Raw genomic sequence first — 27,806 nt, forward strand, 5'->3', positions numbered from 1 at the left:
CAGCTGACCGGGGGCTCACGTGGCCCCGCCGGCCGGGAGCGACGAGACCGGCGGGCCATGGCGGGCCCGGGGCTCTGGTTTTCGCTGCTGCTGGCGGCAGCGCTCGCCGGCCGGGCCGCGGCCCTGTGGCCCTGGCCGCAGTACGTCCAGACCTCCGAGTCCCACTACGCCATCTTCCCGTACAACTTCCAGTTCCGGTACCACGCCAGTTCGGCCGCGCAGCCCGGCTGCTCCGTCCTCGACGAGGCCTTCCAGCGCTACCGCGACCTCCTCTTCAGCTCCCGCTCGTGGCAACCTCCTGAACCCGCAAGTGAGTCGGACCTGCCCCGCCGCGGTCCCGGCCCCGAGAGAGCCTGCCCGGGGGCACCTCCCCAAACCTCCCGAGACGCCCTCCTTTTGGCTTCTGCCCAACCCCGTCGTCGGGTCACAACCCTCTGGTCTCCACTTCCTCCTGCGCCTTTTCCCCAGCTGTCGTCGCAGCCTCCCCCACGTCCAGTCCCCAGCTCCATTCTCTGCTTCCCTGAGCGGACTTCTGGAGCCAGGAGTTCTCCGGAATCCTGCCCCCCGGGCTCTGTTTCGCCACCAATGCCTGCTACAGGACTGCAGTGCAGTCAGGATATCAAGTTGCTGAAAGTATTGTGCCAGGAGACATCGAAGGTGATCCCTCTGACCGTGTTCAAGTGGCTCAGGGTCCTAGTGAGGCTGTGATCGGGGGCCGGGTAGGGGACCCCAGAGCTGACACCCAAGATTGGCGAGATGAGACGTTAGAGATGGCTTGACCTATGCAAAATCACGTAAAACTGTCTGACACGTGGCCTGTCCAGTACACGGTTAAACTGTGAGAGAAGTCAGAGAAGGCTTTGATAGGGAAATGAATTTTGAGCAACCACGTAAAGTGGGGTGGTGGATATAGTTGGCCAGGACTGAAAGGAGGGTGTCGCAGGGAGGAAGAAAGGCTTGAGCGGAGGCGCAGATGGTTATGATTGAGCTCAAAGTGCTTTGAGGGTGTATGTGATGAGGGTCGGGACTGGGGAGTGGGGAAGAATGAGACTGGGGAGAAGTGTGGGATTGAAGTGAAGTCAGGAGTGCTTTGGATATTGGTTTCATCTAAAACAGGGGTGGGCAGTTTTGTCTAAGGCAGTTGCTGAAAATTGTGTCTGAGGATTATTTCATGGCAGATTGGTAAGTAGAGTCAGCACCCTTACAAAGGAATAAAATTCTACTTTCTGGGCTTAAAATGTAGAGTTTTCTTCACACTGTTTTGGAATCTGGTTCTCTGGTTATGGTGTATAGGTAGTTATGGGGGGAAGCCATATTTATGATTGGGCCATATGGTAACATCATCTTGTACTGTGTCTCAAGTGTGATTAAATTACTTTCACAAATGTTCTCATTGGGTTTATAGAATTAAAGGCATTTCATTAAACAGATGGTACTTAGATAATTTAGGGAAAGAAATACAGTCTCAGCGTCAGGGTAGTTCTTAACTGGAAAGATGGATTAGGCTGGAGAGGATAAAAGGCCTGCTATTGTGTGTGCATAGAATACGTATTTCTCTGAATCCTTTATGACAAGTAATGCCTTAGACAAGATTGGCACTCAGAATGTGTTTATTTTGGTATAGAACAGTTAAGGCGTAGCTTGTGCAAAAAAAAAAAAAGAGAGAGAGAGAGATCTTTCGTCTAATTGGTATGTGCCTATTCCAGTGCTGGGCACTCAGGAGGTTACAAGAAAAGCATGCTCAAAAGTAGACTCAGGGGGGCACCTGGGTGGCTCAGTCGTTAAGCGTCTGCCTTCGGCTCAGGGCGTCATCCCGGCGTTATGGGATCGAGCCCTACATCGGGCTCCTCAGCTGGGAGCCTGCTTCTTCCTCTCCCACTCCCCCTGCTTGTGTTCCCTCTCTCACTGGCTGTCTCTCTCTCTGTCAAATAAATAAATAAAATCTTAAAAAAAAAAAAAGTAGACGCAGGGCTCCTAGGTGGTGCAGTCGAGTAAGTGTCTGACTCTTGGTTTTGGCTCAGGTCATGATCTCAGGGTCCTGAGATCAAGCCCCACGTCAGCCTCTACCTTCAGCGGCGAGTCTGCTTGAGATTCCCTTTCCCTCTGCCTGCCCTTGCTGCTTCTGCTCTCTTTCTCTCTCTAAACTAAATAAATCTTAAAAAAAAGAAAAAAGTAGGCTCAAGCTTTGAAGTCCAATTGGGGAAATATGAAGCAAAAGGACACAGTGTGTTATAAAATGCTTAAAAGATAGCTAGAATGTTTGCTACTATGGTATAAATTAGGGTAATTCCTATACATCTAAATTAAGCCATTGCCTCCATTGCTATAGGTCTAGAGTATAATGAAGAAGATGAAAATGGGGATGATATGTGATAATGGTGTCCTAGTAAATCCCCTAATGAAAGATTTAGAGACAGATAAACTAAATAATAAGATGTTTATTTCAGTTTGTTACCTTACTGTGAATCAGTTTGCTCTATTTAAGGGTTCTTATCCATTAGGAGATGATGGAAACTGGTTTGGATCAACATTACCAAAGACACAGAAGTAACTTCCTTCTCTTTCATTCTTCCTATGCAGCCTTCCCTTTGGAACATTCGTTTCCTGGAAGGCTTTCAGATGACTGGGACTGTAATCCTCTTTCTACAAAAACAAGGATGAATCCCTGGAGGGAGAAGTCACGTCAGCAAGGCCCAAACCAGACTGTATTTCTCTATGGGGCTGATTTTAGTAAAGAAAACAACATATGCAATTTAAGTCCTAGCTTTAAACAGCTTTCCATCTCCTCCTTCCACATAACTTCCTTGTAGGTTCTGGGCCAGTGTTCTTCTTAATATAGCACAACTTCTGGTTTTGATCTGAACCTGGAATTCAGTGGAATCCGTACTTCCCTGAAAAACAAATCTATTATCGAGGCTTGATTTGATTCTGAATTCACCTTCAAGGATTAGCTGTAGTCCACCAATTGCTGAATGGTCTATGGAGGTGTTTAGTATTTGCTCCCTGTCTTTGTCATTGAGAGGTGTTTCTGCCAACTGGAGGGTGTGTGTTGCATGTTGTTAAACCTGTTAAGTGGAATTAGTTTAAGCTCTAGATACTTGAGTGGACCTGATTCTCTGTTTTGACTGTTGAGCCACATCTTGTTTATGAATCAAAGATCTGATCACTTGGGATAGCACCTATCTAATGTTGCCCCAGATACTTTTCTGGGTGCCTGATGGAGTTGATAAAGCCCAAATTTTTCAGGTAAAATCAGGTAAATCTGATTTTGTCATTTGACTGAATTCTTCTTTGCTTTTCTGAAACTAGTTGATTGAAGCCATAGTACTTAATAGTTTTTATTAAAGTTCGCATCCAGTTGTGATAGTCACACACATATTCCTATGAGTTACGTAGGATGCCATTGTCCCTGAATAGAATAACTCCTTTTATTTTTGAAAGGAAGATTATTATATGAGTATCTGGATCCTTCTGCAGCCATTATCAATATTTGATTTGTTCATCCTCAGACATGAAACAAGTGACTAATAAGTGGCATGGTTGATTACAATCTAAGTCTCCTAAAATACCTCCTTTGGCCATTCCTTCTATTACAATGCCTGGAACATAAGAGATACTTAATTATTTGTTGGATATATTAACTTAAAAGGGCGACTTTGTATAAAAGTAGAAGGTCTCATGATTTTATCTATTTCTAAGACCATCAAGAAGATGATTTGCAGGTTTCATTTAGAAATGGTTGCCTTTCAGGTGTCAAATTTGGAATGTTATCATGTGGATTCCAGGGAAAGGAGGATCACACTGTGCTGTGGTCCCAGCTCAGACTACTCGTATCTCATTACAAAACTGGAGATGCCTTGGGAGTGCATCTAGGGAGTGTAGGAGGGAAACAGATAAGGTCGGGCAGCTGGACTGGGGAGAAGGAGCAATCCTGCTTAGTGCTGCACTCTAATTGCGTAGTGGCTATGTACCTTTAACCTTTTCTGTGACAAGGACAAGTTATTCCTGCGAAGACTTTATTACCACGAAATTTATTGCTTGAAAGCAAAAAGGCAGAAAACCGCACAGGAAGAATGTTTCGTGAAGTGGTATGTGGAGAATGGAGGGATACATAAAGAGAACAAATATAAGAATTTGGAAGGAGATGGGTAGCAGGATAGTTTTTAGTGAGGGCCAGAATAATTGTTGGGCTCCATTTTGAATCCCAAAGCCTAGACTAGCTTGGCCTCCAATCCTCAACGAGCCTTTTTCCCCACAACCTTGTTTTTTCTTTATTGTTAAATCATAACACTCTCCCAATGGCCTGGGATAGTACTGAGCCCAAGAAGCTCAGCGTGGTCAGGATGTACGTGGGTAGCCTGCGCCTGGCTTATGAAAAATTCAAATCTTACTTTCTTGAGCTGTCGTCACCCCCCTGCCTTGGGTATTTTGCTTGAAAACCTATGCAGTAGAGGACTCAGGGTCTGGAACAAGATTTATTCAGGAGTCAGCCAGAGAATGTTTATTAATCACTTGTTTAACTGTGTGCCCTCAGGCAAATCACCTCATTTCCAAGTAGCTGCTGCTGCTTTTTAAATCTGTCTCCATTTCAAGCATTTCTGAAGAGAACAGGGAGATAGTGATAACTACCGTTACAGTCTTTGAAGGAAGGTACAGCCGAAGGAAGAAGTAGGTGATTTTAAAATAAAACAATAAAAAATTAAGTCTGAGCCCCAAAGCTTCCCTTCCTCCCCCTCTCCTTCCACCTCACTTCGTCATCTCCAAACAGAAGAGTGAAACAGGGCATGGCAGGGTTTTTGCTAGGTGGTACTTTGTTTTTGTTTTTAATAGCAAGTGTGAGCTATTTTTTCTTATAGCTACACAGTTTTTTGCTGGGGCACATTGTCGATTTCTTAGCCCCTTTAAGACGTAAACCTCTATCCTTTTCCTGTGGATTACATTTACTGCCCAACCAATACTTCTTTTAGAAATTAGAGAGGTTACTTTTATATTTCTGCATCTTCCTAAATTTCCTCTGCCGTCCCTGGAAATAATTGATAAGGAGGGAGACAATGTGCATCAACAAGACTGTTAGCCAGCCGGATTAGGAGTTCTTTACCACCTTTGAGGAGCCGCTGACTATGAGAACAGCTGAAGAGAAGAGGTTGGATCTGTCGAGGCGATCAAGTTTTATGTGAAGGGTTTTCTGTGATCTGCCTGAAGGTGTATGGATCTGTAATCCATTGTAATGGAGAAATGGATTTGCTTTTCTTCTCAATTCCCGGCTGTAGTGAATAAGACCCATTACTGTGTCAACTTCTCTCTTTCACTTCCTTTGCTTCTGTGTTAAGCTTTTGTTACTGCTTAAGCTTCCTTGGCGTGCACTCAGCCCTGATCTCTAGCCAATAGTGGTGTGCGATTGACGTCCACTTCTTGAAGGTGACTGGGCTTGGGTGGGGTGTAGAGCTCTTTCCTTTGGAAGCGTGTGCTTGGGTGTGGGAAGTTTGGGTGCTTATCACCTTGGGGGTCAGTAAGCAGCCTCCGCTGCTTTTGCAAAGCTTTGGGAGCGAGGGAGAAGGTTTACCAGGTACACTCTGTCCTAGATGAAAAGTTTAACTATTGTCCTATTTGACCTTGTCCTGGTAGTAACTAGTACGAAGATCCCGCATTAGTGGCTTTGGTCTTTGGACCAGAGCCACAGTCCTAGTTTGAGGCAAATTCAAAGTTCTAAGCCCATGTCCCTTCTATATATTGGAGTCTCAGCCTGTTTGCCATACAGGGTGTCATCACACAGTAGTGGAGCCTTTAGGCTCCTATGAGAAGCTCATGAAAAGCCCTGAGAGCGGCTGGTTATCCCACAACGGACCCCAACTCTGGGCTCCTCCCAAGTGGCAAAATTGACTTTTTAAGAAAAAGGAAGTAGAAGGTGGAAGGAAACTAGTGTTTATTGAGCGTCTGGCACTTGCTGTAATTATGCCGTTTCATCTCTGTAATAGCTCTGTGAGGTTGCTGGTATCCTCGTCTTTCAGAACCGAGACTCACATGTGCAGGGCTTCACAGCTCGTAGCGGTGGAGCAGAAATTCCAGTCGGGTCTGCTCATCTACAAAGATTTTGCTCTTTTCAATGTGCAATCTTGGGGCAATCTACTACTCATAAATATTTTCACCAAGCCTTATACCAATTAGTGATTTGGAAAACTACTGGCCTTTGGTAGGAGTAAGCCCTGATCATACTTCAGTGTTAATCACCTCAGATAGTAACTTCTAACATCTAATTGCTTAATCGTCAGCACTCGAGTTATGAATGTTTTGATCCCGGGCCCATCATTATCAGATTCCAGTAGTGTTTCTGGGCAGCTTCCTTCTTTCCTTCCATCCTTAGTACAAGTAGTATTTATTAAGCAACTGTAATTTGTCGGTAGCACTTGTCCAAGAATATTAATTGAACTTTGTCCTTAAAGAATTTATAGTCTCTGAAAGTGGGAATACAGACATACAGTAAAGTATCAGTAACGTGATTTTTGCCGATAAGTACAAGGTACTTTGGGGACACCTGACCCCAGTGTGCGTGCTGGGGTGGAGGAGAGGGTACATTTTGGGAAGGCTTCCATAAAGAGCTGTCCAGTCATATTTGAAAGTAGGAGTTGGTGGAGATGCAGCTAGTAATCCACACGGAAAGAGCTGCATGTGGGAAAAGCCTTCAGGATAGAGGCCTTCATAGCATATATTGAAGAAACGCAGTGTCCCTGTGGGTGAAGCGCACAGACCTCGGCTGGATCAGCAGGTTAGCTCCGCAGTACGGAAGCTTGGGAGAATGAGTCGGGATACCTCCAGGGAACAAGAAGGTCCAAAAGGTGACCGTGGGAGGGTGTTCAGGTGTTGTTGGCTAACTGCTGAGCTAGAATGTGGGTTAGTTCTTCCTCTCGAGTGTTGAAATCACCCAGCATGAAAGCCAGCCTTGGAATGGAGAGGAAGCCTGGGGACCAGGATCCAAAGTCTTGGGTCATGAAGAGGTGACCAGGCTGTTGCAGAGTGTTGGTGACAAGGAGATTTTACAACTGCATATCATGAACCACAGAAAAGAGGTGTTTTTTTCACTCGATGGTAGAGGCTAGATGTCCCGGAAGCAGCTGAAAAGGAACCGCCTCTCAGAGCAAGTTGTAGGGGAAATAATATTCCTGGGGAGAGTCAGTCTTCAGTTAAGGAGGAAGTGGAAGAGACTGAGGATGTTGGTAGTTGAATAACAAGATTCCAGAGGCTTGTGGGGCTGGGTGATGTGTAGTCCAGGTGTCTTGGTCGAGGAGAAGAAATAACATTTGTAGGAATGGGAGTGTGGGTCCAGAACAGAAATGAGCAGAGGCGTCTATATACTGGGCAGCATGACAAAAGATGATAGCGGTATGATATGCTAGGTCCTCCTGACTGTAAGATGGCCATGAAAATGCGCTCCGGAGTCCAGCAAGAGTTCGTCTGCATGGGAGCATTTAATATATGATAAAGGAAACATTTCTAATCAAAAGTGCAAAGATGTTTAGTCAATAAATATGTAGGGATGACTGGTTATCCATTTGGGAAAAAATAAAATTAAATCTATATCTCATATCAAACACAGAAGTAAATTCCAGGTAGCTAAAGATCTAAAGATAAAGGTCATGCCATAAAACTATTAGAAGTATAGGAAACTATTCATATGGTCCCAGAGGCAGAGGAGGCCTTTCTAAGCAAGCAGATAAAAGAAACCATAAAGGAAAAGATGAACAAATTTGACTACATAAAAATAAAAACAAGAGAACCATAAGGTTCAAAAAATAAGGACAAAATGGGGGAACTATTTGCAATCTTAAAAGACCGGTTAAAATCTAAAAAGCTCTGTAGGGGCACCTGGGTGACTCAGTCATTAAGCGTCTGCCTTCTGCTCAGGGCCTCATCCCAGGGTCCTGGGATCGAGCCCCACATCAGGCTCCCTGCTCCACTGGGAGCCTGCTTCTTCCTCTCCCACTCCTCCTGCTTGTGTTCCCTCTCTCGCTGGCTGCTCTCTCTCTGTCAAATAAATAAATAAAATCTTTAAAAAAAATAAAAAGAGCTCTGTAAATCAATAAAAATTTTTTTTTTTAAATGCAAAGAGTATGGCTGGTAAAGGGGTGCCTGGGTGGCTCAGTTGGTTAAGTGTCTGATTCTTGATTTCAGCTTAGATCATGATCTCATGGTCATGAAATTGAGCCCCGAGCCGGGCTCTGCGTTGGGCATTGAGCCTGCTTAAGATTATCTTCCTCTCCTTCTCCCCCTCCCCACCCTGCTTGCTCCCTCTCTCTCCCTCTTTCACAAAAATAAAAGAAGAAGAAGAAAAAAATTATATATATAGCCAGTAAATGCAAAGTGATTCTCAAATTCAGTCATTATATTTAAAATACAGATTAAAACAATGGTATATTTCTTTATCAGGCTTGCACAGATGAAAAATAATTGAGACAGTCTAATTTTGGAAGGATGTGGAGGGATGGACTCATGTATGTTGGTTCAGATATAAATCAGCTTTATACTTTTGTTCAGATATAACAATTTGGAAGAGTAATTTGGCAGTGTCAAAACCAAAAATTTTCTGGAGCACCTGGGTGGCTCAGTCGTTGGGCATCTGCCTTCGGCTCAGGTCATGATCCCAGCGTTCTGGGATCGAGCGCCGCATCGGGCTCCCTGCTCAGCAGGAAGCCTGCTTCTCCCTCTCCCACTCCCCCTGCTTGTGTTCCCTCTCTCGCTGCCTCTCTGTCAAATAAATAAATAAAACCTTTAAAAACAAAAACAAAAATTTTCTTACCTTTGGCCTAGCATTTCTACCTCTAGGAATTTTCCTACAGAAATCTCTCAACCAATGCTTTTCTATATATATATACATATATATGTATATATACATATATATGTATATATACACACACACATATATATGCCATAAAATGAGTATGAAAGCCATATACATGTGAATGAGTGTTTACTAGAGCATTGCTTATAGTATCAGAAACTTAGAAGCATCTGTAATGTTCACAAAGAGGAGAGAAGTTAGGACTTTCCACTTTTTAAAGTATATTTCAAGAATAGAATTCTATTTAGCATTTATAAGTAAAGATGTAGATCTATATATATTGACAATAAAAGATCTGCAAATCATTTGGTAAGTGGGGAAAAAGTTATAATCTCTTATGTATTAGGATCTCATTTTTGCTTTAAAAATAGACTGTGGACTCTGAGAAACAAACTGAGGGCTTCAGAGGGGAGGGGGGTGGGGCAATGGGATAGACTGGTGATGGGTAGTAAGGAGGGCACGTATTGCATGGTGCACTGGGTGTTATACGCAACTAATGAATCATCGAACTTTACATCAGAAACCAGGGATGTACTGTATGGTGACTAACATAATATAATAAAAAATTTTAAAATAAAAAAATAATAAAAATAATAAATCTGTGTCTTTAGAAAAAAAATTGAAAGACTGTGCAAAATGTTAACCTAAGTCATCTTTTGGGATCCAGAATTACAGGGAGGTGCTCTCTTGTGGGTGGGGAGAGAGGAAGAGAACAGATTAAGTTTTAAAAGTAGGGGAGAACAAGAAAACTTTTAACTACAACGTTTACAAAGAAGATAGAAGGGAGAACACTCAGGATTCATTTATGGGCTGGATAGATTGCACCTCTGAGCGGGTATTAGTAGTCTCTAGAGGGTGAAAAGTCTTGGGACTCTTGGGAAGAGGCACTGTGGTCCAGACTGAATCCAGCAGCACTGTGGAGGGGCTCCAGGCTCAGGGGCAGCTGGGTTCTCAGACTCCTACTTTACCAGGATAAGAAGTTTGACAGGGGCGGCCTTGCCTCTTCCCCTAGCCACAACAATGTACTTTTGCACTGGCTGCTTCCCAGGCGTGGAGTACCTTTTCCCCTGTTGGTAGCCTGGCAAACACCCTCTCAGGGTTCAAGGTTCTGCTCAGAAGTCCTCTCCAAGGTGAAGCGTCCCTTCCTTTCAGGAGGGAGCTATCATACCCACCCTAGCCCTTATCACACTGCTTTGTAATTGTTGTTTGTATTTGTCTCTCCTACTAGACTGTGAGCTCCTCAAGGGCAGGGACTGGGCTTGTTTTTATTTTGAACTGCCCCAGCACCTAGCACAGTTCCAGACGTACAGTAAATGCTCACTATATCCTGGTTGGAATGAAGAAATGAGTGGTAAATGAATGATTTCTAGGGCTTTCATTGGACTGAATATGGGGAGAGAAAACCTGGATGTGACAGAGATAAAGGTGGAGGGGGAGGGGAACAATGTGGGCATGGAGAACCGACAGGGCACCAGCCTAGGAGAGTACAGGACACAAGGGGGCAGGGTATCCCTGAAAGAGCAGGGAGGTGCCTAGGCTGGGTTGACTTTCCTGGTGTCCACTCCAGAAGCCAAACCAAATGCCACTTTATAACCAAAATGAATGTTTTCTTCATGCTGCTAAAATCCTGTGAATTAAACACATTGATATGATGGAAATATTTTGGTTCAGGGAGGAGCAGGTTGGGTGCAAGGAGAAGCTATTGTGTACCGAGGTAAAGACATAGTTTCTGGGTACCCTGATGCAGGAATGAATGCTCCCTTCCAGAGAAGTAGAAAGACCCGAATCTTTGGATTAACGGAGCCAAGGTTCTTCAAAGCCGTGTCTGAAAAGGCACTTTCTGTATGCCTGGGTGTCTTCTTACCATTCCCCACCCTAATCCCAGGACTTCACAAATACTAGGTTTGGGCGTATAAAAGTAATCTCTCCATTAACTACTTGCCATTTATGCCTGATTATCATGTAGCACAATCATTATGCATACATAGCATTAAATGTGCGTTTTTTTAATTCTAGCATCGTTCATTTTTTCAGCAAACATTTATTGAATGACTACCGTGTGTCAGGCACTGGAAATACAAAGGCCCTGAGATTGGCCCCTGCTGTTGAGGAACTTACAGCCTCGGTGAGGAGATAGACAAATAAACAGCATATATTAAGATAAGTGTTACGAAAAAATGTATGTATACGTTGTTTCATGATCTCATAGGAAGGTCTCTTAGGAAAGGGTGGGGGAATGACAGAAAAGTTTTATAAAAGGAAGAATCAGAGCTGTTTCATAATTAGGTGAGATGTGGAGGCAATGCAAAGTTTGCTTCACTTGGAGGAAGCAATATGTGCAAAGGAAAGTATGGAGAAAATGTGGCATTTTCAGGATTCTGTAAAGAGTTCATTGTGTTACCGTGACAATTCCTGCACAGTAGCAAAGAAAAGATCTTCATATTAAAAGATCACAGTGGATGGTAGATTGAAATGGGGTGTATATGGAGGCAGAGAGAACAACTGGGAGATTCCTCAGTCATTCAGGTGAGAATTTACGAGAGGCACTGACTCGGGGTGGGAAGGTCGTAAAGATGTTGAGATAGTAAGGATTTTGTAGCTAAAAGACTTACTTGGGTCTTTCTTTTTTAGTGTTGTAATCTCAGTGCTTAGCATAGTGCTTGACGCATAGTAGACCATCGGTAAATATTATGGGTGCGTGGATTTTTAATCTACTCAGAAAGATGAGAGAAGGAGGAGGTTTCTGGTCTGGATAAATCAGTAGGTGGTATTGTTATCAAACTGAGGGAGAAGATCATCCGGGAGGAGGAATGAAGAGTTAGTTCAACTTAGTATTTAAGATTTCAAGGGCTTTTAAGCCATTTGAGTGTAGGCCTATGAGCCTAGAGTCCCAGAAGAAGAGTTGGCGTGGAAAGGTAGATTTGAGAATCGTCAGCCAACTGTGGGTAGGTGACATTGTCCAAGGAGAGCGTAAGTGAAGAGAAAACGAGAAGCCTGGAAACTTTGGGGAACACTAGCATGTAGGGGCTGGCGAAGGAAGGGGAGAAGGAGGATGCATATCCAAGGAGCTTGAAGGAAAACCCAGAGAGAGCCATGTCCCCTGAGCTGAGGGAGTTTCGTTTCAGCAACATCAGGGATGTCTGATGCTGCCAAGAGGCCCCTGAAGAAGTGAGTGGCCACCAGAATTATTGCCTCTGGGACAGCAGGGATTTTGTCGGTTTTGATCACTGCTGTGTCCCCAGCACTTAGAACAGCCTGGCACATAGTAAGCACTCAGTAAATAACTGTTGAAAGAATGAATGAAGAATGAATTGAAAAGGGTCCCTTGAATTTAGTTAAAGAACCACAGGACCTTGGTGAAGGCATTTGCAGAGGAGTGGAGGAAAAAGAAGCCATGTTATAATGGACTAAGGAGTGGACAGGATGTCAGAAGTGGCTATCAGGAGAGGACTAAGGTTGGCCAACTCCGTGAGCACTTGTGTGCCAGGCACTGACTAAGCCCTTTACGTGCGCTGGCTCATTTAATCTTCCCAGCAGCCCGGTAAGGTAGGTACTCCTCACGATCCCCATTTTTCAGCTGAGGAAACTGCAGCACGGAGGGAAAATAACTTCCCCACAGGGTCCCACAGCTAGAAAGTGTTGGAACTAAGATTTGAACCCAGGTCTGTCTGGCTTTGAAGTTCGGCACCTAACCGCTTAGGCTGCATTTCCTCTGGAGTTTCTTTGGGACCAGAAGGCAAGAGAAAGAGTCTGTTGGAGATGACATGGAGTTGAACCCAGGAAGACTCGCAAATATTTGAATGCTGATGGGAAAGAATAGGAAGAAAGAAATAATTTGAAGATTTGGGGGAAAAGGGAAATCATTTAGACGAGAGGAGCCTGAAGAGAGATCCAGAGCACAGGTGACCGGAAACCCCTTCCACTAGGGCAGGAGGCAAAGATAAAGACCAGGCGTGTGTTGCAGATGTGTTCGCCAGGGGGGAGAGGGGAAGTAAGTTGGATGGGAGTGTTCTGCTGATCGTCTACCGAGAGTAAGGGCGGTGGTGATCAAGTTACAGACTTGAAGAAAGTGGCTCAAATTCGAAGTAGCTGATGCAGAGAATAGAAGACAGCATGGTGGAGACGGGAGAGGTTCAGGGCAGCATCAAGGGCCCAGCCAAGATGAGAGACCATGATTTTACAGCAGCCCGGTCCTGCTGTTACACGATTTTCTCTCCTCCCTCCAGTAGGACGCACTAGCCGGGGTCGATGCCCAGAAGGCAGATGGCCGTTGATCCGCTGGTCGCAGCCGAAGGAAAGGACAGGTTGCTGACAGTACTGGCTGGATTGTGTCTGGGGTGTCGCATCAGCACACCTAGGCCAGCAGGGAGGGGAGCGAAGATGGGAGGGAACTGAGAACAGAAGCGTAGTGGAAGGGTCGTGGCACTGGCTTCTGGAGAAAGTTCAACAGCAGGACTGTGGTAGGAAGAGGGTCTCAGGAGGTCCACGTCCAGAGCTGACCTGTCTGGGGGAGATAGGCTAACCGATGCTGAAAGGGGAGGGGTGCCAACGGTAACTAATTTTTTTGTCACAAACACTTCTGTACTGTTTGAATTTCTTCCCCTTCTAAAATGTAGGTGCACACGTTTCAGGGAACCAGAGGAAAAGAGCAGGTGTACGGGAAAGCAGGGAGTGCGGGAGCTATGGAGATAGGAGGCAATGGTCACGGAATGGGGCCCTGGAGCACGCTATCCGTGTGTGGGCTCACAGAGCGTTAACTCTTTGGAGGAGTAGCCAGATGTGGTCCTACCTTGCCACTGTTCGCAGGGTTGCAAACAGGAGCCCCGAGACTCGCTCAGCTTCGCAGCCGCAGAACCAAAGCCAGCCTTTCCTGGTCTCCCAACTCCGTGCTCTGTTTGCCAGGCTTCTTCCGGAGCACCTGAGGCTTCGGAATTTCCTGTTGTGCCAGCCGGGCTCAGGGTGCACCTGCCATGCCACGCTTCCCCCACCTCAGTGCTTCCCGGTGCAGAGCGTGTGGGTGCGTGTAGAGGAGGCGGGCCTGCCCCCCGCCTGTTTCCTGCTTGCTTCGGGGTAGCAACTTGGAGGCGGAAAACCACAATGATGATACACTATTTACATCCTTTTAAATGACCCAGTGTCCCTCCTGTTTTGCCAGTTCTCCCATTGCCGCCTCCCCCAGACCTTCCCCCTCATGGCTTGTTTAAATAGCAGCCGTGACTGTCTACCTCCTTTATCAGCCCAAACCCAAATGAGTCACTGAGAACGCTTAGGACAGGTTTTCTTCACCGTAAGATTAGAGGCAGGGGGTGGAGGGATGAGCCCTTAGTTAAGGCCATTGTTCGAGGGGGAAAAGTCCTTTCATTTTATTTTCATCAGATCTTGTAAGGAGTGTACAGCCCTCCCCCCCGGAAAGCCTCTGGATTTAGAGGATGGAGTGCAGGTGTGTTTTAGGAAAATAAAAATATACTAGCACCAACAGAAGTTGGAGGTTGTTTTGTTTTGTTTTGTTTTTTATGTACCAGGCAATAGTTCAGATAAACCTGCTGTTTGTGCAGCCTCTAAATGTCATTAGGACAGTGACTGTGGCAGTTGCCCGTGGATAGTTGGGATTTCTCCTCAGTTCCGTGGGCTGAGGTCCAGGGAGTTAACTTAAAGCTCAGGACTTTGCCCTCGTTTGGATGGCCACCTGGGGAGATAAGCAGGTGAGCTCTCCACATACTGATACCGAGGCTCTGTGATGTGTGGGATGGGAGTGGGGGCAAGGAGGGAAGGGATGAGGGCACAGTTTAAGGAGGAATGTTCTTTTATAGTTTTCTTCGCTCCTGCCTCTCAGTTAAGTCCTCCTTGGTCTTGAGGGTTTGTAGAGATGGCCTGTCTGCCTGGGGAGCTTGGGCTGGCCCTATAGATTCTGCTTTGAGGGTCGTCTCTGCCCTGACAGCCTGGCTGTTCTCTGTTGTCGGAGATGAGTTTTCAGGGTTTAGAATGGAGTTGTGAGTTGGCCCGGCCCAGAGTAGCCTCAAATTCCCTTCTCCCTGCAGGATTTAGGTAGGTATTAGCGTGGGATGCAGAGTATTTACAGGGAGGGGAAAGAATACGTTTTATTCTTGATGATAAAAAAGGGCCCCTTACTGGCTGGCTTCTTGGCGAGCCCGAGAGCTGAGGTGTGGCCATGTGGTAGTGCTCGGGAAATTTGAGCAGGCTTTCTGGAAACGGCTCAAGGCTCTTGGATTACTTCTGCCCTAGAGATGGATAACATTTGGGATCCAGTTTGGTTCTGAATTCTCTCTCCCTGCCTTTTCCCAGGCCATCCTATCCCTAACTTTGTGGTTCTGTAGGAAGTCATGGTTGTGGGGCCAGTGTGGATGCATGTAGTTCCAGAAAAGAATAGAAGGAAGCAGTTCATTGAAGTCAGGCTTGGGGCAGTACAATCAGAACCGCCTTGAAGGTCACAAAGAACCATGAGGAGGATGGGAAGGGACGGTGCATTAGTATTTTGGCTTTGGCTCCTTGGTTTGGGTGGGGGGGCGTGCACTGAAGAACTGCTTTAGACGTTCGCTCATACTGGGTGGCTTTCCGCTGTTGGGCAGAAGTCTTCCGCAGAGAACCTGTTTGGGAAGAGGGAAGGAAGCAGGATGGGATGGTGACCGTGTCCCTCTGCTGGGGCACCAGCTCGATGATCTCAGGCCTCCTTTGCATGGGAGCTCCTCTGGTCATCTGCTTCATCTGCTCGCATCAACTCCTGGCTTTTGCCAAACTGGAAACCTTTCGCCTGGAGCCCTCAGGAACAGTGCTCCTTCAAGCGATGGTCTGCAGCGGGAGGAGAGGTGCACATGCGGGAATGTAAAATTATTCCCTGCATCAAAAAATGTGTTATGAAAAAGTGTTAGGACTGAACAGGGTGTTTATTCTGACATAATCGATTTACAGTCCGGCATCGCATAAGCTTCCTCTCAGTATCTTTCCTTTCAACCGGTATTGCCGCTTGCAAGTCAGCAGCTCACCTGCAGACCACGCTTTGACTAGAAATGCTCAAGCTGCGTCTAGTTTAGAAGCAGTTGTCGAGGTATTGGAATCGTGCTTACTGTACCAAACTAGAAATATAGAGCCCTGGTTACAAAGAGCTGTTGCCAGATCACGGATACATGGGTCAGGGCAGGTTACTGGGGAGACAGGGGAGCACAACCAAAGGGAAAAAGTTGAACAGGTGATGGGGCAATCCCTGTGCCAAGGGTAAATGCCCTCTCCTCCCTTGCCTGTTCCCACACGCATGTGAGCAGAAGGGACTAGAGCTAGGGACCTTCCTGTAGGACCTTGGTGTTGCCTGTCGCATCTGGTGGCAGGTCAACCACACTGAGTTTACCCTGTCCTTTCAGGAAAACAGCATGCACCGGAGAAGAGTTCACTGGTAATCCTTGTGGGCACTCCTGGATGTAACGAGCTTCCTTCTTTGGAGTCAGGGGAAAACTGTAAGTACCACCTTGTTCCCAGTCGTAGGGCGTAAGCACTTGTCTGGAGCTGTAACTCTGGTTGGCCTGGCCTGACTTCCTGATGCTAGGCCTGTAGCCCTTAGGACTGGGGAAAACCCGGGTCATCAAGGGCTGGGAGCACAGAAGGTGAATTTTTCATTTACACTCTAACCAGTGTCTGAAGGTTGGCCGTGGAACGTCTCAGTGGCTTTTCACGGAGTCCCACAGGGCTTGCCTTCTGGACTGCATATAATTCTGTTGCCATTTTAGGAGTTCGTAAACTTTGCTGATTTTCTTTAAGAGACCCCACTCTGGGAGGAGAAGGAGTTTTTGGTCATGGTGTTTTTGGGCATAATGACTGGAATAAAGTCAAGTCATTAGCCCTATGCTGCCTCCTGTCCTCCCTGAGCAGCAGTATCTGGGAACTTCTCCGTCGCCAAAGTGAACGTTCAAGTCTTGGCTTCCTCCTCACATTCTTGGATGAAGTAGCTGAATGAAGCCTGGCGACAAGGGAAAGGAGGATGATTACAAAGGCTTTGGGAACACCGTAACCTGGACACACCTTCCAAGCATCCCTGTCCACCTCATACTTTCATTTCAGCTAAGGGCTGGCGGGAACTCATGGTTCTGGAGGGTAGACTGAACCACAAGGCGGGTGGTACTTTTCTTCTCTAGCCTGACCCTCATCGGGTATATCGTCTAGGGCCCACAGAGCCTCTGGGAGACCACCCTCCCACTCTGGCCCAAGGCCTAGCTGACCTGCAGCTGCTCTGCTCTGGGGATGTCTCCTCTTTGAAAGGAAAAAAAAATGTGATCTTACTGTTGTTTTTTAATCCAAGGATTTACACAGGACATGTAATCTGAGAGTAGGAGTCCTTAACCAATGGGGTCATTCCTGTCATTTCAGACACCCTGACCATAAATGACGATCATTGTTTCCTCCTCTCTGAGACTGTCTGGGGAGCTCTCCGAGGTAACGTGGGGGCTGATGCTGGGAGAGAAAGAGAGGGATGAAGTGGGAAGGTTGACATTGGTGGGTTGGGAGGACAAGACCGGGGGCCCAGCACATACCCCCACTTTAGTAAACTTCCTTTATGGAGACCAATTGGAGTGTTTCCCCATCTCCCTGAAGGGAGTGTTCTCCTTACAGCTGTCTCTAGAAGTTGACAGGTGTCAGCCCGTGCAATAGTGGCAGCAGCTCTCCTGGTCAGGTGTTCTGGGGGAGCAGTAAGAGACCCTGCAGGCTGATGCTCAGGGTCCCAGCAGGGAACAGGCTGCCTGGGACTCTGCCGCAAACGCTGTCTGTTCAGCTCTCACTAAACACACGTGATTGGAAGGGTTCTTTAGAGAGGAAACTTGATCACAAGAAATAGATGAATGTCGAAAAAGAAGTAAATAGCATAAGATATGTAGAACTATAGTATTTCAGGAGAAAAGTGGGACTTTACTAACACGTGATAGGCCTTTGCCCTTCCTCTTGGTTTACTGAAAAGGTATTTGGTCCTTAGATACAGACTTAGCCACACACCTCTACTACTTTTGCAAAGCCCCTGCTGGTGAATGAGGAGGGAAATTCTCACAGAATTTCAAACCTTGTTTTGGTCCATCTTTGTTCCCTTACCCCTCCTCGCCTCCTCGCCTGTGTTTTGGAGAAATGGGGCTGACTTCCCTCTGTGCTCTCTTCTCTTTTTTCTTTTTTTTAAAGATTTTATTTCTTTATTTGACAGAGAGAGAGATAGCCAGCGAGAGAGGGAACACAAGCAGGGGGAGTGGGAGAGGAAGAAGCAGGCTCCCAGCGGAGGAGCCTGATATAGGGCTCGATCCCAGGACCCTGGGATCACGCCCTGAGCCAAAGGCAGACGCTTAATGATTGAGCCACTCGGGCGCCCCTGCAGGTGCTATGATTAGTCTGGTTGGGGCAGGGGGAAATTTGGGACTCCAGAATTCTGGGTGTCAGAATCAGAGTAGAAAGAAGCTAAAACAGGGGTGCCTGGGTGGCTCAGCCATTAAGCGTCTGCCTTCGGCTCAGGTCATGATCCCAGGGTCCTGGGATTGAGCCCCGCATCGGGCTCCCTGCTCGGCGGGAAGCCTGCTTCTCCCTCTCACACTCCCCTTGCTTGTGTGCCCTCTCTCGCTGTCTCTCTCTGTCAAATAAATAAATAAAAATCTTTTGGGAAGGGAGGGTGGGAGGGAGGGAGGGAAGGAAGGAAGGGAGGGAGGGAGGGAGGAGGAGGGGGGAGGGGAGGGGAGGGGAGGGGAGGGGAGGGGAGGGGAGGGGAGGGGAGGGGAGGGGAGGGAGGAAGGAGCGAGCGGGCCAAAACAGTATAAGGGCAGTCTGCCTCGAAGCAGGTGCTGAGTGACTGCTGAGATCTCAGATTCTTTCCTGCTGAAATTTTGGGATTCTGGAAATCCTTCTGCTGGGTTTTCAGAAGACGGGCTCTAGCTGTCAAGAACCTATGACACTCTGGACTCAGCATCCCTGCCCTTGGGCCTTGCCAGAATCTAGGAGTTTGTGTCCAGTGGACTGGGGCAGTCCTTCTGGGGCTGTTGCTGCCCACCGTATCTCAGCTCCCTATAGCTAGTTCCCTTCTCAGGCTCTCAAGAGGAAAGGTGGATGATTCTTTGTCTTCTAGGTCCAGCTGTGGACCCAGGCTCCTTGGAAACTTAAGCTTACGATTACTTTTTCACAGTTCAGTCTGGGATAATATGAGGGGCCGCCTTTTTCTCAGCTCCCTTAGCTCCCGATCAGGGTTCATTTGGAAAGCCTTAACCCATGTGAGCAGACATCTTGGCCTCCCTTGATAGTCCTGTGAGTTCAAGGCTTAGGAAATATGGGCAAGAGGTATGTGGATTTTGAGGGCTAGTGTGTTCCTGGGAGAGGCGCTAAAGCCCCTTACACCGCCGTCTCCCAAACTCGAATGCAGAGTAAAAGCAGGTACCGGCCCCCTAGTACCCTCTTTGCACCCTTGCTGGGACTCACCGAGCCCGTACTATTTCCACTTTACCATGTGCCCAAGCATTCTCCTCTGCCACGTTGGGAACCTTCCAGATGGGTGCATCTCTTTTCCCACATCCCTAAATCTTTACTCTGCCTCTCTACTTCTCCGTAGGTCTGGAGACTTTTAGCCAGCTTGTTTGGAGATCTCCTGAGGGCGCAGTGAGTGGGGGCCCTCCGAAAAGGTTCCTTTTTTATCTCTGGGGATTTGCTCTGAATGTTGAGAGTCCTGGGAATAACTTACTTTGTCTTAGACAGAGTCCTGGTGGCTCGAGATGGCCCCAAGAAGAGTTAGGAGGAGACATAGGTGGAAACCGGTTTGGTAGATTTGGCCCGTTTGGAATCACTGTAATGTAGTTTCCTTGAGTCATTATGTAGTAATGACCTTGAGACCACACTGCTTTAAAGAAAATAAGATTAACAGTAAAAATCCAGAACGTGTGCTGACTGGTGTGTGGCTAGCATGGGACCGTTACCCTCTGACAGGTGCCTGCTTGTGGTCACTGAGGTAGAGATGTGGGGCATGTGGGGAGATGATTGCTCTGCAGAACAGTCATAGATTGGCTTTTGAAGGATCAGGGGACTTTTCCTCATCCCTCTCACCCCCACGGTGAGTTTCCTTTGAATCCTGACATGTTCAATGTTTGGTTCGCACAGTTCTTTATCAACAAGACCGAGATTGAAGACTTTCCCCGCTTCCCTCACCGGGGCTTGTTGTTGGATACGTCACGCCATTACCTGCCACTGACCAGCATCCTGGACACTCTGGTACCCAGGCCTTAAGGCCGTCTTTGCCCTTAGTGTTCTGGGGTGATGGGGCAAGGGGTAGACCAGTTGCCATATTCCTAAAGCGTTGCAGAGGGAGTGTATGTAACTTTCTGAGCTCCTAGGGAAAATGGAAAAGATGACCCACTCTAAGACAAAAAAGAAGAAAAGGAGTGGTTTAAACTACCCCACTGGCTACTCTGGACCAACGTCCAGGTTATCTCCAGGAATGCAGAAGGTGGTCTGGGGAATTGGCTTCTTCAATCAAGCCAAGTTTAGTTTAGTTACAGACGAGGTCATAGGAAAGAGATATTCAAAAGCCATAGCTCAGGATGTTCCTAACTATCTTGAGTTTGATGGTCAGTCTTATCCTGCAGTTGCTGGTCCAACTCATGTGTCTACCAAAGGAGGGGATACATCCACCAGTCTCGGCTTCTGAGATTATGGGTTATGGGGCCACTAAATTCAACAGTAGACTTCACAGTTTGGATAAATGTTAGCCAGACAACCCAGAACAAATGGCAGGAAGACATATTAGTCTTCAGGGCATGGTGGTGCTTTTGGAAAACCGGGGTACCACACAGTTGCAGCTGTTCTCTCAGTGTGGCTAAAACTCGTCTCAGAGAGAGGAGGTAATGCCTCTGTCAGACATCTTTGGATGTGCCCTGGGAGAATAAGAAACACGCCAGGTCTTCCCCCGACAGCAAGGCATTCCCTGATGGGAAGATTTGGTAGATAGACCCTGTCGACATTTATCAGGAAGCTGGCGCAGATTGAGCTTGGTGGGGTATGTGGAGCAGCCTGCCAGTCTGCCTGCCTTCCCAAGTCTGAGGCCGAAACTGGAGAAGCTGTGATGGGTTCACAGTGTGTCCTCTGATCGACAGGACGTCATGGCATACAATAAATTCAACGTGTTCCATTGGCATCTGGTCGATGACTCTTCTTTCCCATATGACAGCTTCACTTTTCCAGAGCTCACCAGAAAGGTACGTCTCAATTTCTCCAAGAGCAAGTTTGTGGATGGATGTCTGAGCCTGGCTATGGCCCTGCTGGCAAGGACACTGGCTGTCATCCTCACCAGCCAGTGTGAGCGACACACTGACTTAGGGGAAGGGCACTGGATTTGGAATCAGGAGACCTAATTTGAGTCCAAACTTTGCCATTAATTTTGTCCGACAGATAATCTTTCCTGGTCTCGTTTTCTTTCTGTTCGTTTATATTCTGCTACCTACCTATCTTGTTGTCTCACTGGCATTATGACACTCAGATAAAGCAACAGATGTGCTAGCTTATGGGAAATTATGATAAAGTTCCTTGGAAATAGTTCCTGATACCAAAGAGCTGTGGGTAGACTTCCTGATATGTAGGGAGTCCCGGAGGCATTTGAGTATCTTCTACTCTGCTAGCGTTCGGGAAATGACATTGTTAAGGGTGTCTTGTGCCTTTCAGGGGTCCTATGATCCTGCCACCCATATCTACACAGCACAGGATGTGAAGGAGGTGATTGAATATGCGCGGCTTCGGGGCATCCGTGTGTTGGCAGAGTTTGACACTCCTGGCCACACTCTGTCCTGGGGACCAGGTAAGAATAATGTCGGATAGAAAGAATCTACTGATCCCCCTCGGTGGGGCTTCAGGGCTTTGACTCTTGGATGCGGCATGGCCGGGCCTTGGTCCCTGGAAGAACGTTTTCCATCAACTCCTTCCACCTGGGAATTTAGATAGGCAGAACTGACTTTGGACAAAGAAGGCCACTGCTCACTTTTAAACTGTGCGCGAATCTTCTCAGATAGCTTTGTCTTAATCATGCCCTTGCAAGTCGTGCCCTAGAGTTAAGAAAGATCTTCCCAGTTCCGCTGGCTCAGGCGGTCTCTCTTTACTGCCTAAAGGCGGTGTGAGGAGAGCAGCCTTTGGGAACGAGGGTGACCCCTGCTGGAAGCAGTGTGTCAAGGCAAGAGTGCGTGTGTTGATAGCTGTGTGGCAGCAACCCGGTCTCTGATTGTCTGCGATTGTGGCTATATTTTTATTTCTTTGTGACTAAAAGCTCATGATCAGCAGCGTCTGTGAGTGCCCGAGGGTCCCTGCCTCAGTAATATTTATGAACCTGATTATCTCACTTTGTGCAACTTAATGTCCTTAAGTACATGACTGCGTGGGAGTCTGTGTGTTTGTGACACTTGTGTGGGATTCTCTGTTGGCTTAGGTGTCCCTGGATTGTTGACTCCTTGCTACTCTGGGTCTCATCCCACTGGCACCTTTGGACCAGTGAATCCCATTCTCAACACTACCTATGAATTCATGAGCGCATTTTTCTTGGAGGTCAGCTCTGTCTTCCCGGATTTTTATCTTCACCTTGGAGGAGATGAGGTTGATTTCACCTGCTGGTATGATCCGTTTGATCTTCCCATCCCTGCCTGATGAATCGCCTACTCAGAATAGAGGTTAGCTCCTAAGAGGCTACCTATCTCAGGTGCTCCTCAGGGGCTAACCTCTGACAACAATCTGTCTCAGTCCAGATGGCTCAGGTCTTGGGCCTTTCCTCTCTGCACCGACATAGAGGCCCTCCCTGATCTTGGCAAGGCTGGGGGTGTGAACTCGTCCCTTTCTCCTGTCATATCCTTGATATACTTACGGAAGAATCAGGTCTTTGTCTTGGGAAAGTCCAGGATAGAGAAAAATAATCCCCGCCTTTGTCAAATTGTCTGGTTGAAGAGTCAAGACACAGATGAATTTGAGACTAATGTATGAAAATGTCTAGTCAGTATTAAACTGTAAGGTCCAAACCCTCAAAAGAGGTTGATGGGCTTCTCTGAGAAGTGGACACTAGAGCTGGATCTGGGGAAATAGGCTTTTCTGAGAGGAAAGGAGGAGGGGGGAACATTCCAGGAGGAAAGGTGAGCAAAATGTAAATGTTCTTGGGAGAGGGAGAGCAGGTAACAGCAACACTTCGGTCCACCTGGAATAAAGAATGAATGGGAAGGGAAGAGCAGAATATGCCTGAGTGGGGGGGTTAAACAGGGAAGCCAGAATCCAGTGCCCCAGAGCCCCAGACCAAGACCTCAGAACCACGTGCTGTAGACCAGAGAGGTTAATATGTGCTCTTGCTCAGAGTTTAAATTGAAAGCTCTTGGGGTCCAAACTCCTTTCTCAGCCTATGTCAGTGGCCCCCTTCACACTGCTTTGTTCAGCGACACCTGCCTCTGAGATCCGAAGTTGATTGGTTTTTCAAGTGAAAAAAGAAGTGGTGGGAGGCCAGGTGGCTAATCCCCAAGCTTTGGGCTTTGAGGATGTTGAAAGAATTAATCTTCGTTTTCTCTTGGGATTCAGGAAGTCCAACCCAGATATCCAGGCCTTTATGAAGAAGCAAGGCTTTGGTAATGACTTTAAGCAGCTGGAGTCCTTCTACATCCAAACGTGAGGAAGGAAAGAGGGTGGGCAGGGTTTCTTGGGGTTACCTCCTGTGTAGTTCTCACTTCCCGTACCAGGGCCAGGCCCCGCTTGACCACTCTCTGGGCCCTTGAACGGGTACTTTGTCCTATCTTTTCAGCTCTGGAGTAGCCCGCTCCCAGCTGGGGAAGACCCTGCTCAATCAGGAATGAGCCCCTCGGCAGCCTGAGGCCCTAGAGCACTGGCACCAACAGCCTCGAACCTGTCCGAGCTGAGCAGACCCTTTCTCTCCTCCTCAGGCTGCTGAGCATCGTGTCCGCCTACGACAAGGGCTACGTGGTGTGGCAGGAGGTGTTTGACAATAAAGTAAAGGTGAGCGGGGGCGGGGAGAGAAGGAGCCACCTGCCTGGCTTCTCTCTGGTGTCTCCGCCCTTCCCCGCCTCTGCACAGACCGGTCCTCCCTGGGTTTGGATTAGGCTTTATGTTCAGAGCACGGGGGGAGCCATCTCTCCTTTCCCTTCTGGAAAGGTCACAGAGGTCTGAGCCCTGGGTGTGAGTGTCAGAACATCTGTCTCTCTTCCCTCACCACAAACTGATCAAGAGTTATTTCTGCTGCCAGGTTACTTAGGATTCCTGAGACTGGCATGCTGGGTTGGCTCTTTCTTTCTGAGTCATAGACTGGAGTCTTCCAGGTTTAGGAGCGGGGCTGCTTCCTCCTTCACTGTTGATCAGTTAGGTCCCAGCCTCTTGCCAAATGCAGGGGCTCTGCAGGAACCTCAGAAGCATCTGGAGATTCTTGGACATGGTAGCTCTTGATGAGTCTCCTGGACCCCGCTGCTTGTCTCCCTTAGCTCACAGCCAGTATTACCGTCTCATCCCGGACAAGGAGGCTGCAGAAGGACTGGGGGTGGAAGCAGCAGGGAGGACTCCTAGGGCCTACAGAGTCCTTGGCCTCTGTACTGGGCTAGGAGCCCAGTGGCGGGGAGTCACCGAGAAATACTTTGCTGCTTGAGAGCAGAGTGGGTACATATCCCTTGGCCTGGGTCGTTTGCATAAGCACGTGGGCCAGACATCGCCTCAGCTGTGTGCCCTTAATTTTGTGTCAGGTTCGGCCAGATACAATCATTCAGGTGTGGCGAGAAGAGACACCAGTCCACTATACGAAGGAGATGGAGCTGATCACCAGAGCTGGCTTCCGCGCCCTGCTCTCTGCCCCCTGGTACCTGAATCACATCACCTACGGCCCCGACTGGAGTGAGATCTACATGGTGGAGCCCCTGGACTTCAAAGGTGAAAGCGGAGAGCTCTGCCTGCGGACCAGAGGCGGCTGGGCTGGGGCGCGGAGCCGGAACAGGAGGGTCCGCGCTAGACCCTTCGGGTTAGATGAGATGACCTATCTGAGGAGAGGGCTCCTCAGGAAGGTGGTTGAGGGGAGACCCTAGGGTTACCCCCCACCCCACCAGCAGCCTGTTGTTCCTTGTGTTCCCTCAGGTAGCCCTCAGCAGAAGGCTCTAGTGATTGGTGGAGAGGCCTGTATGTGGGGAGAGTATGTGGACAGCACAAATCTGGCCCCCAGACTCTGGTAAGGGTTTCCCAAGGATGTGGGTGGTTGGACGTGTGGGCACGGGTTCTCCCTTACAGACTCACTCCCGTCCAGTCCCTCCGGACAAGTCCCTCCTTCCAGGCCTGGGAGAGAAGGAGCTGTACGTTCTGAGAACACCTGCTGCTGCTGTCAGTAGCCGTTCATGACACCCCTCACCTTACTCTGGCTCCGAGTCTTTGGGAGAGGGAAGGTCCACATCTTCATGAAGCTGGAGCCGAGCCCTAGAAGTCCCTAGAAGCCCCCCAGCCAGGTTATCGCTCTAGATAACCTTGGCCCTGAGTCCAGGGCGCCTAGATAGGAGGCAGCAGCCTGTAAGTGTCCGGCTCCCTTGGAGGGAGTACAGGGGCCAACCTGGTGCGCGACCCTTCCCTCTAGGCCCAGAGCAGGGGCTGTGGCTGAGAGGCTGTGGAGCAGCGAGCTGGTGACTAGCGTGGACTTTGCCTTCAAACGTTTGACCCGATTCCGCTGTGAGCTACTAAGGTAGGCCAGCAAGCCGTGTTGGGGCCTTCCCGCAGGGCAGACTGGGGACTTACAGGGAAAACAGTAGCTAATGCTCACAGAGGCTTCCTTGGTGGCAAGCACTGTGCTGAGCCCTTTACAGGCATTATTTCACTCTGGAAGCAGGCCGTTTTATCCTCCCTTTAGAGATGGGCAGCTGAGGCACAGAGAAGTTAATGTAAAGCCCCAAATCACAGAACCAGGTTTCGATCCAAGCCACCTTCCAACTCTGTGCTCTTAGCCATGGCCGTGCCTTTATGGGCTCTCATGACACCTGTGCCACTGTTGGGGATGGGCCTGCATAAGATGGTCATTTCCCTGCTTTGTTCATTGACGAAGTCTTGAGGACCTGGAGGACTCAGCCTAGTGCCGAGCCGAGAGCCAGCCGTGGCAAGGTCTAGGCCTCAGCTGTGCGTAATTCACTGGGCGACTTTGAGCTGGTTCCTTACCATCTCTAAGCATGTTGCTCATTTGAATAATAAAGAAGGCATGCCCAGGGGTCCCCTATAGAGACTGGCCACATCCTGGAACTTGTGAGGCTAAACAGGGTTTCATGGCCACACCGTGTGCATGAACAGGACAGCACACTGGTCCCCCACCACCACTGCATTCATAGCATTCGGGCCATTAAAGGGGGGCTCAGGGGGCCAAGAGCAGTAGGCACCCCTTAGCCATCCGCTCTTTTCTAAAGTTACTGCGTTATTTGGGACTCAGGTACAGAGACAGAAGGTTAGAAATAGGTGTCCCCCAAAATTCCTGGATGTCCCCGTGTCAGAATCACCCGGGGCGCCTGTTCAGAATGCAGATTCTTGCCGACACGTGACCCAGGCCAAGTAAGAATCTCTGGAAATGAGATCCCTGAGTGGTTCTGGTGTACGGGGGCGGTTCGAGGTCCACGGAAGTAGGGGGAGGGGAGACTGCTGGTGTGGTAGAGGTGCTGCTGGGGCCTTGGACTGACCGCTGTCCAAGTGGCTCATCTCACCCTGTTTCTTCGTGTCCTCTTGCAGGCGAGGTGTCCAGGCCCAGCCCCTCAATGTAGGCTACTGTGAACAGGAGTTTGAAGAAACCTGAGCAAGCAGCCCCAGGCACTGAGGAGGGTGCTGGCCCTAGGAGAGTGGGAGTGGGGCCAGGCTTCCACTGCTTCCCGGCCGGGGGACGGAGCCCCTTGCCCACGTGCCCCTGTGCATGGAGAGAAGGGGGCCGGTGTTGGCACTAGCATCCAATAAAGAGTGATGTGGCACTTTTCCGTAATGAACATGGATTACCTGTGTCAGAGAAATGTGACTGGCCCTGGGGTGGGGAGCTGCCTGCACTGGCCTTCTGCTCCCGAGAGTGACAGGGCGCAGCAGCCCAGCCAGGCCGGGCTCAGTGTCTGCGCATGGAGAGTCTTATAAGTTGACAGCTGGGAATGAAACCCCGCGCGGCCTCTGACTTGTGACGCCTCTCCCACCCTGGACACGTAGCCTAAACACATGCCCCCATGCTCAGTCTGCTCACTTCCCTCCAAGCGCAGAGGTCACTTAGCCCTCCAAGGCTTCCGTGTATGGAAGAAGACATTATAGTAGCCCCAGGAAGTTCTGGGGAGCGGCAAGGGCTCCCGAGCAGCCCTCCCCCGTGCATACTCACTTCTTCCCCTGGAGCTTCTCTTCTGCTTTGGGGTTCTTATTAGTGCAGGTTCGTGCAACCATTATTTTAATAATATTGAACATATATTGTGGTCTTGACACTGTGGTAGGTGTTGCATTTGAAGGACTTGGTCCCCAGAGGCCCTGGTCCACTCCCCAGTATGCCAGCAACTTCCACCCGCCTCCTCCTCTCCATTTGAGGGTCAGGAGGCGGGCACGTGGCTCTGGAAGGGGGTCTTTGCCCATGTGACCCGTGTTGCCTAGGAAGAAATGGCTCCCTGTTGGGCCAGACCGCGCCTTGGTGGTTTCGTGTTCAGAAGCAATGATGCAGTCCAGAGGCTGGGGCAGTAGTAGACAGCAACTGTTTTAGTTGAGGATTTCTTTGACCCTTATTTAATTATTTTACCTGGCCCTGGGCTGAAAGGGCAATGGAGAAGTCTCAGGCAGTTTTTTCAGAAGGTTTCCAGTCTGGTGGATATAGAAACTTGGGGAAGACAGGCTGAGAAGGGATCTGAATAGAATTTGGTCCTTAAACGGCATCTTTCAGCCCCTTTATCATCTCCCTTGGGGGCCTGGTTGGAGGTGCACCAGCCCTGCCTTCTTGTGCCGTCTTTACAGGGACGGGTGGGTATCT

General features: G+C 48.5%; 1 protein-coding gene across 1 annotated transcript; it reads left to right on the forward strand.

The window, feature by feature from the left end:
• Positions 1–26,802, forward strand: HEXA (hexosaminidase subunit alpha). Its single transcript, XM_045795267.2, has 14 exons — positions 1–310; positions 16,207–16,299; positions 17,207–17,272; positions 19,410–19,456; positions 19,952–20,062; positions 20,944–21,045; positions 21,509–21,641; positions 22,263–22,443; positions 23,387–23,473; positions 23,746–23,818; positions 24,553–24,736; positions 24,938–25,028; positions 25,425–25,529; positions 26,555–26,802. Exons 1-14 carry the CDS (start codon positions 58–60, stop codon positions 26,616–26,618), a joined length of 1,590 nt encoding a protein of 529 aa, XP_045651223.1. The 5' UTR covers positions 1–57; the 3' UTR covers positions 26,619–26,802.
• The last annotated feature ends 1,004 nt before the right edge of the window (positions 26,803–27,806 follow it).

This window comes from Ursus americanus, chromosome 28 (assembly GCF_024610735.1).
Source record: "Ursus americanus isolate L20-20 chromosome 28, mUrsAme1.1.p, whole genome shotgun sequence".
Classification (NCBI taxonomy): domain Eukaryota; kingdom Metazoa; phylum Chordata; class Mammalia; order Carnivora; family Ursidae; genus Ursus; species Ursus americanus.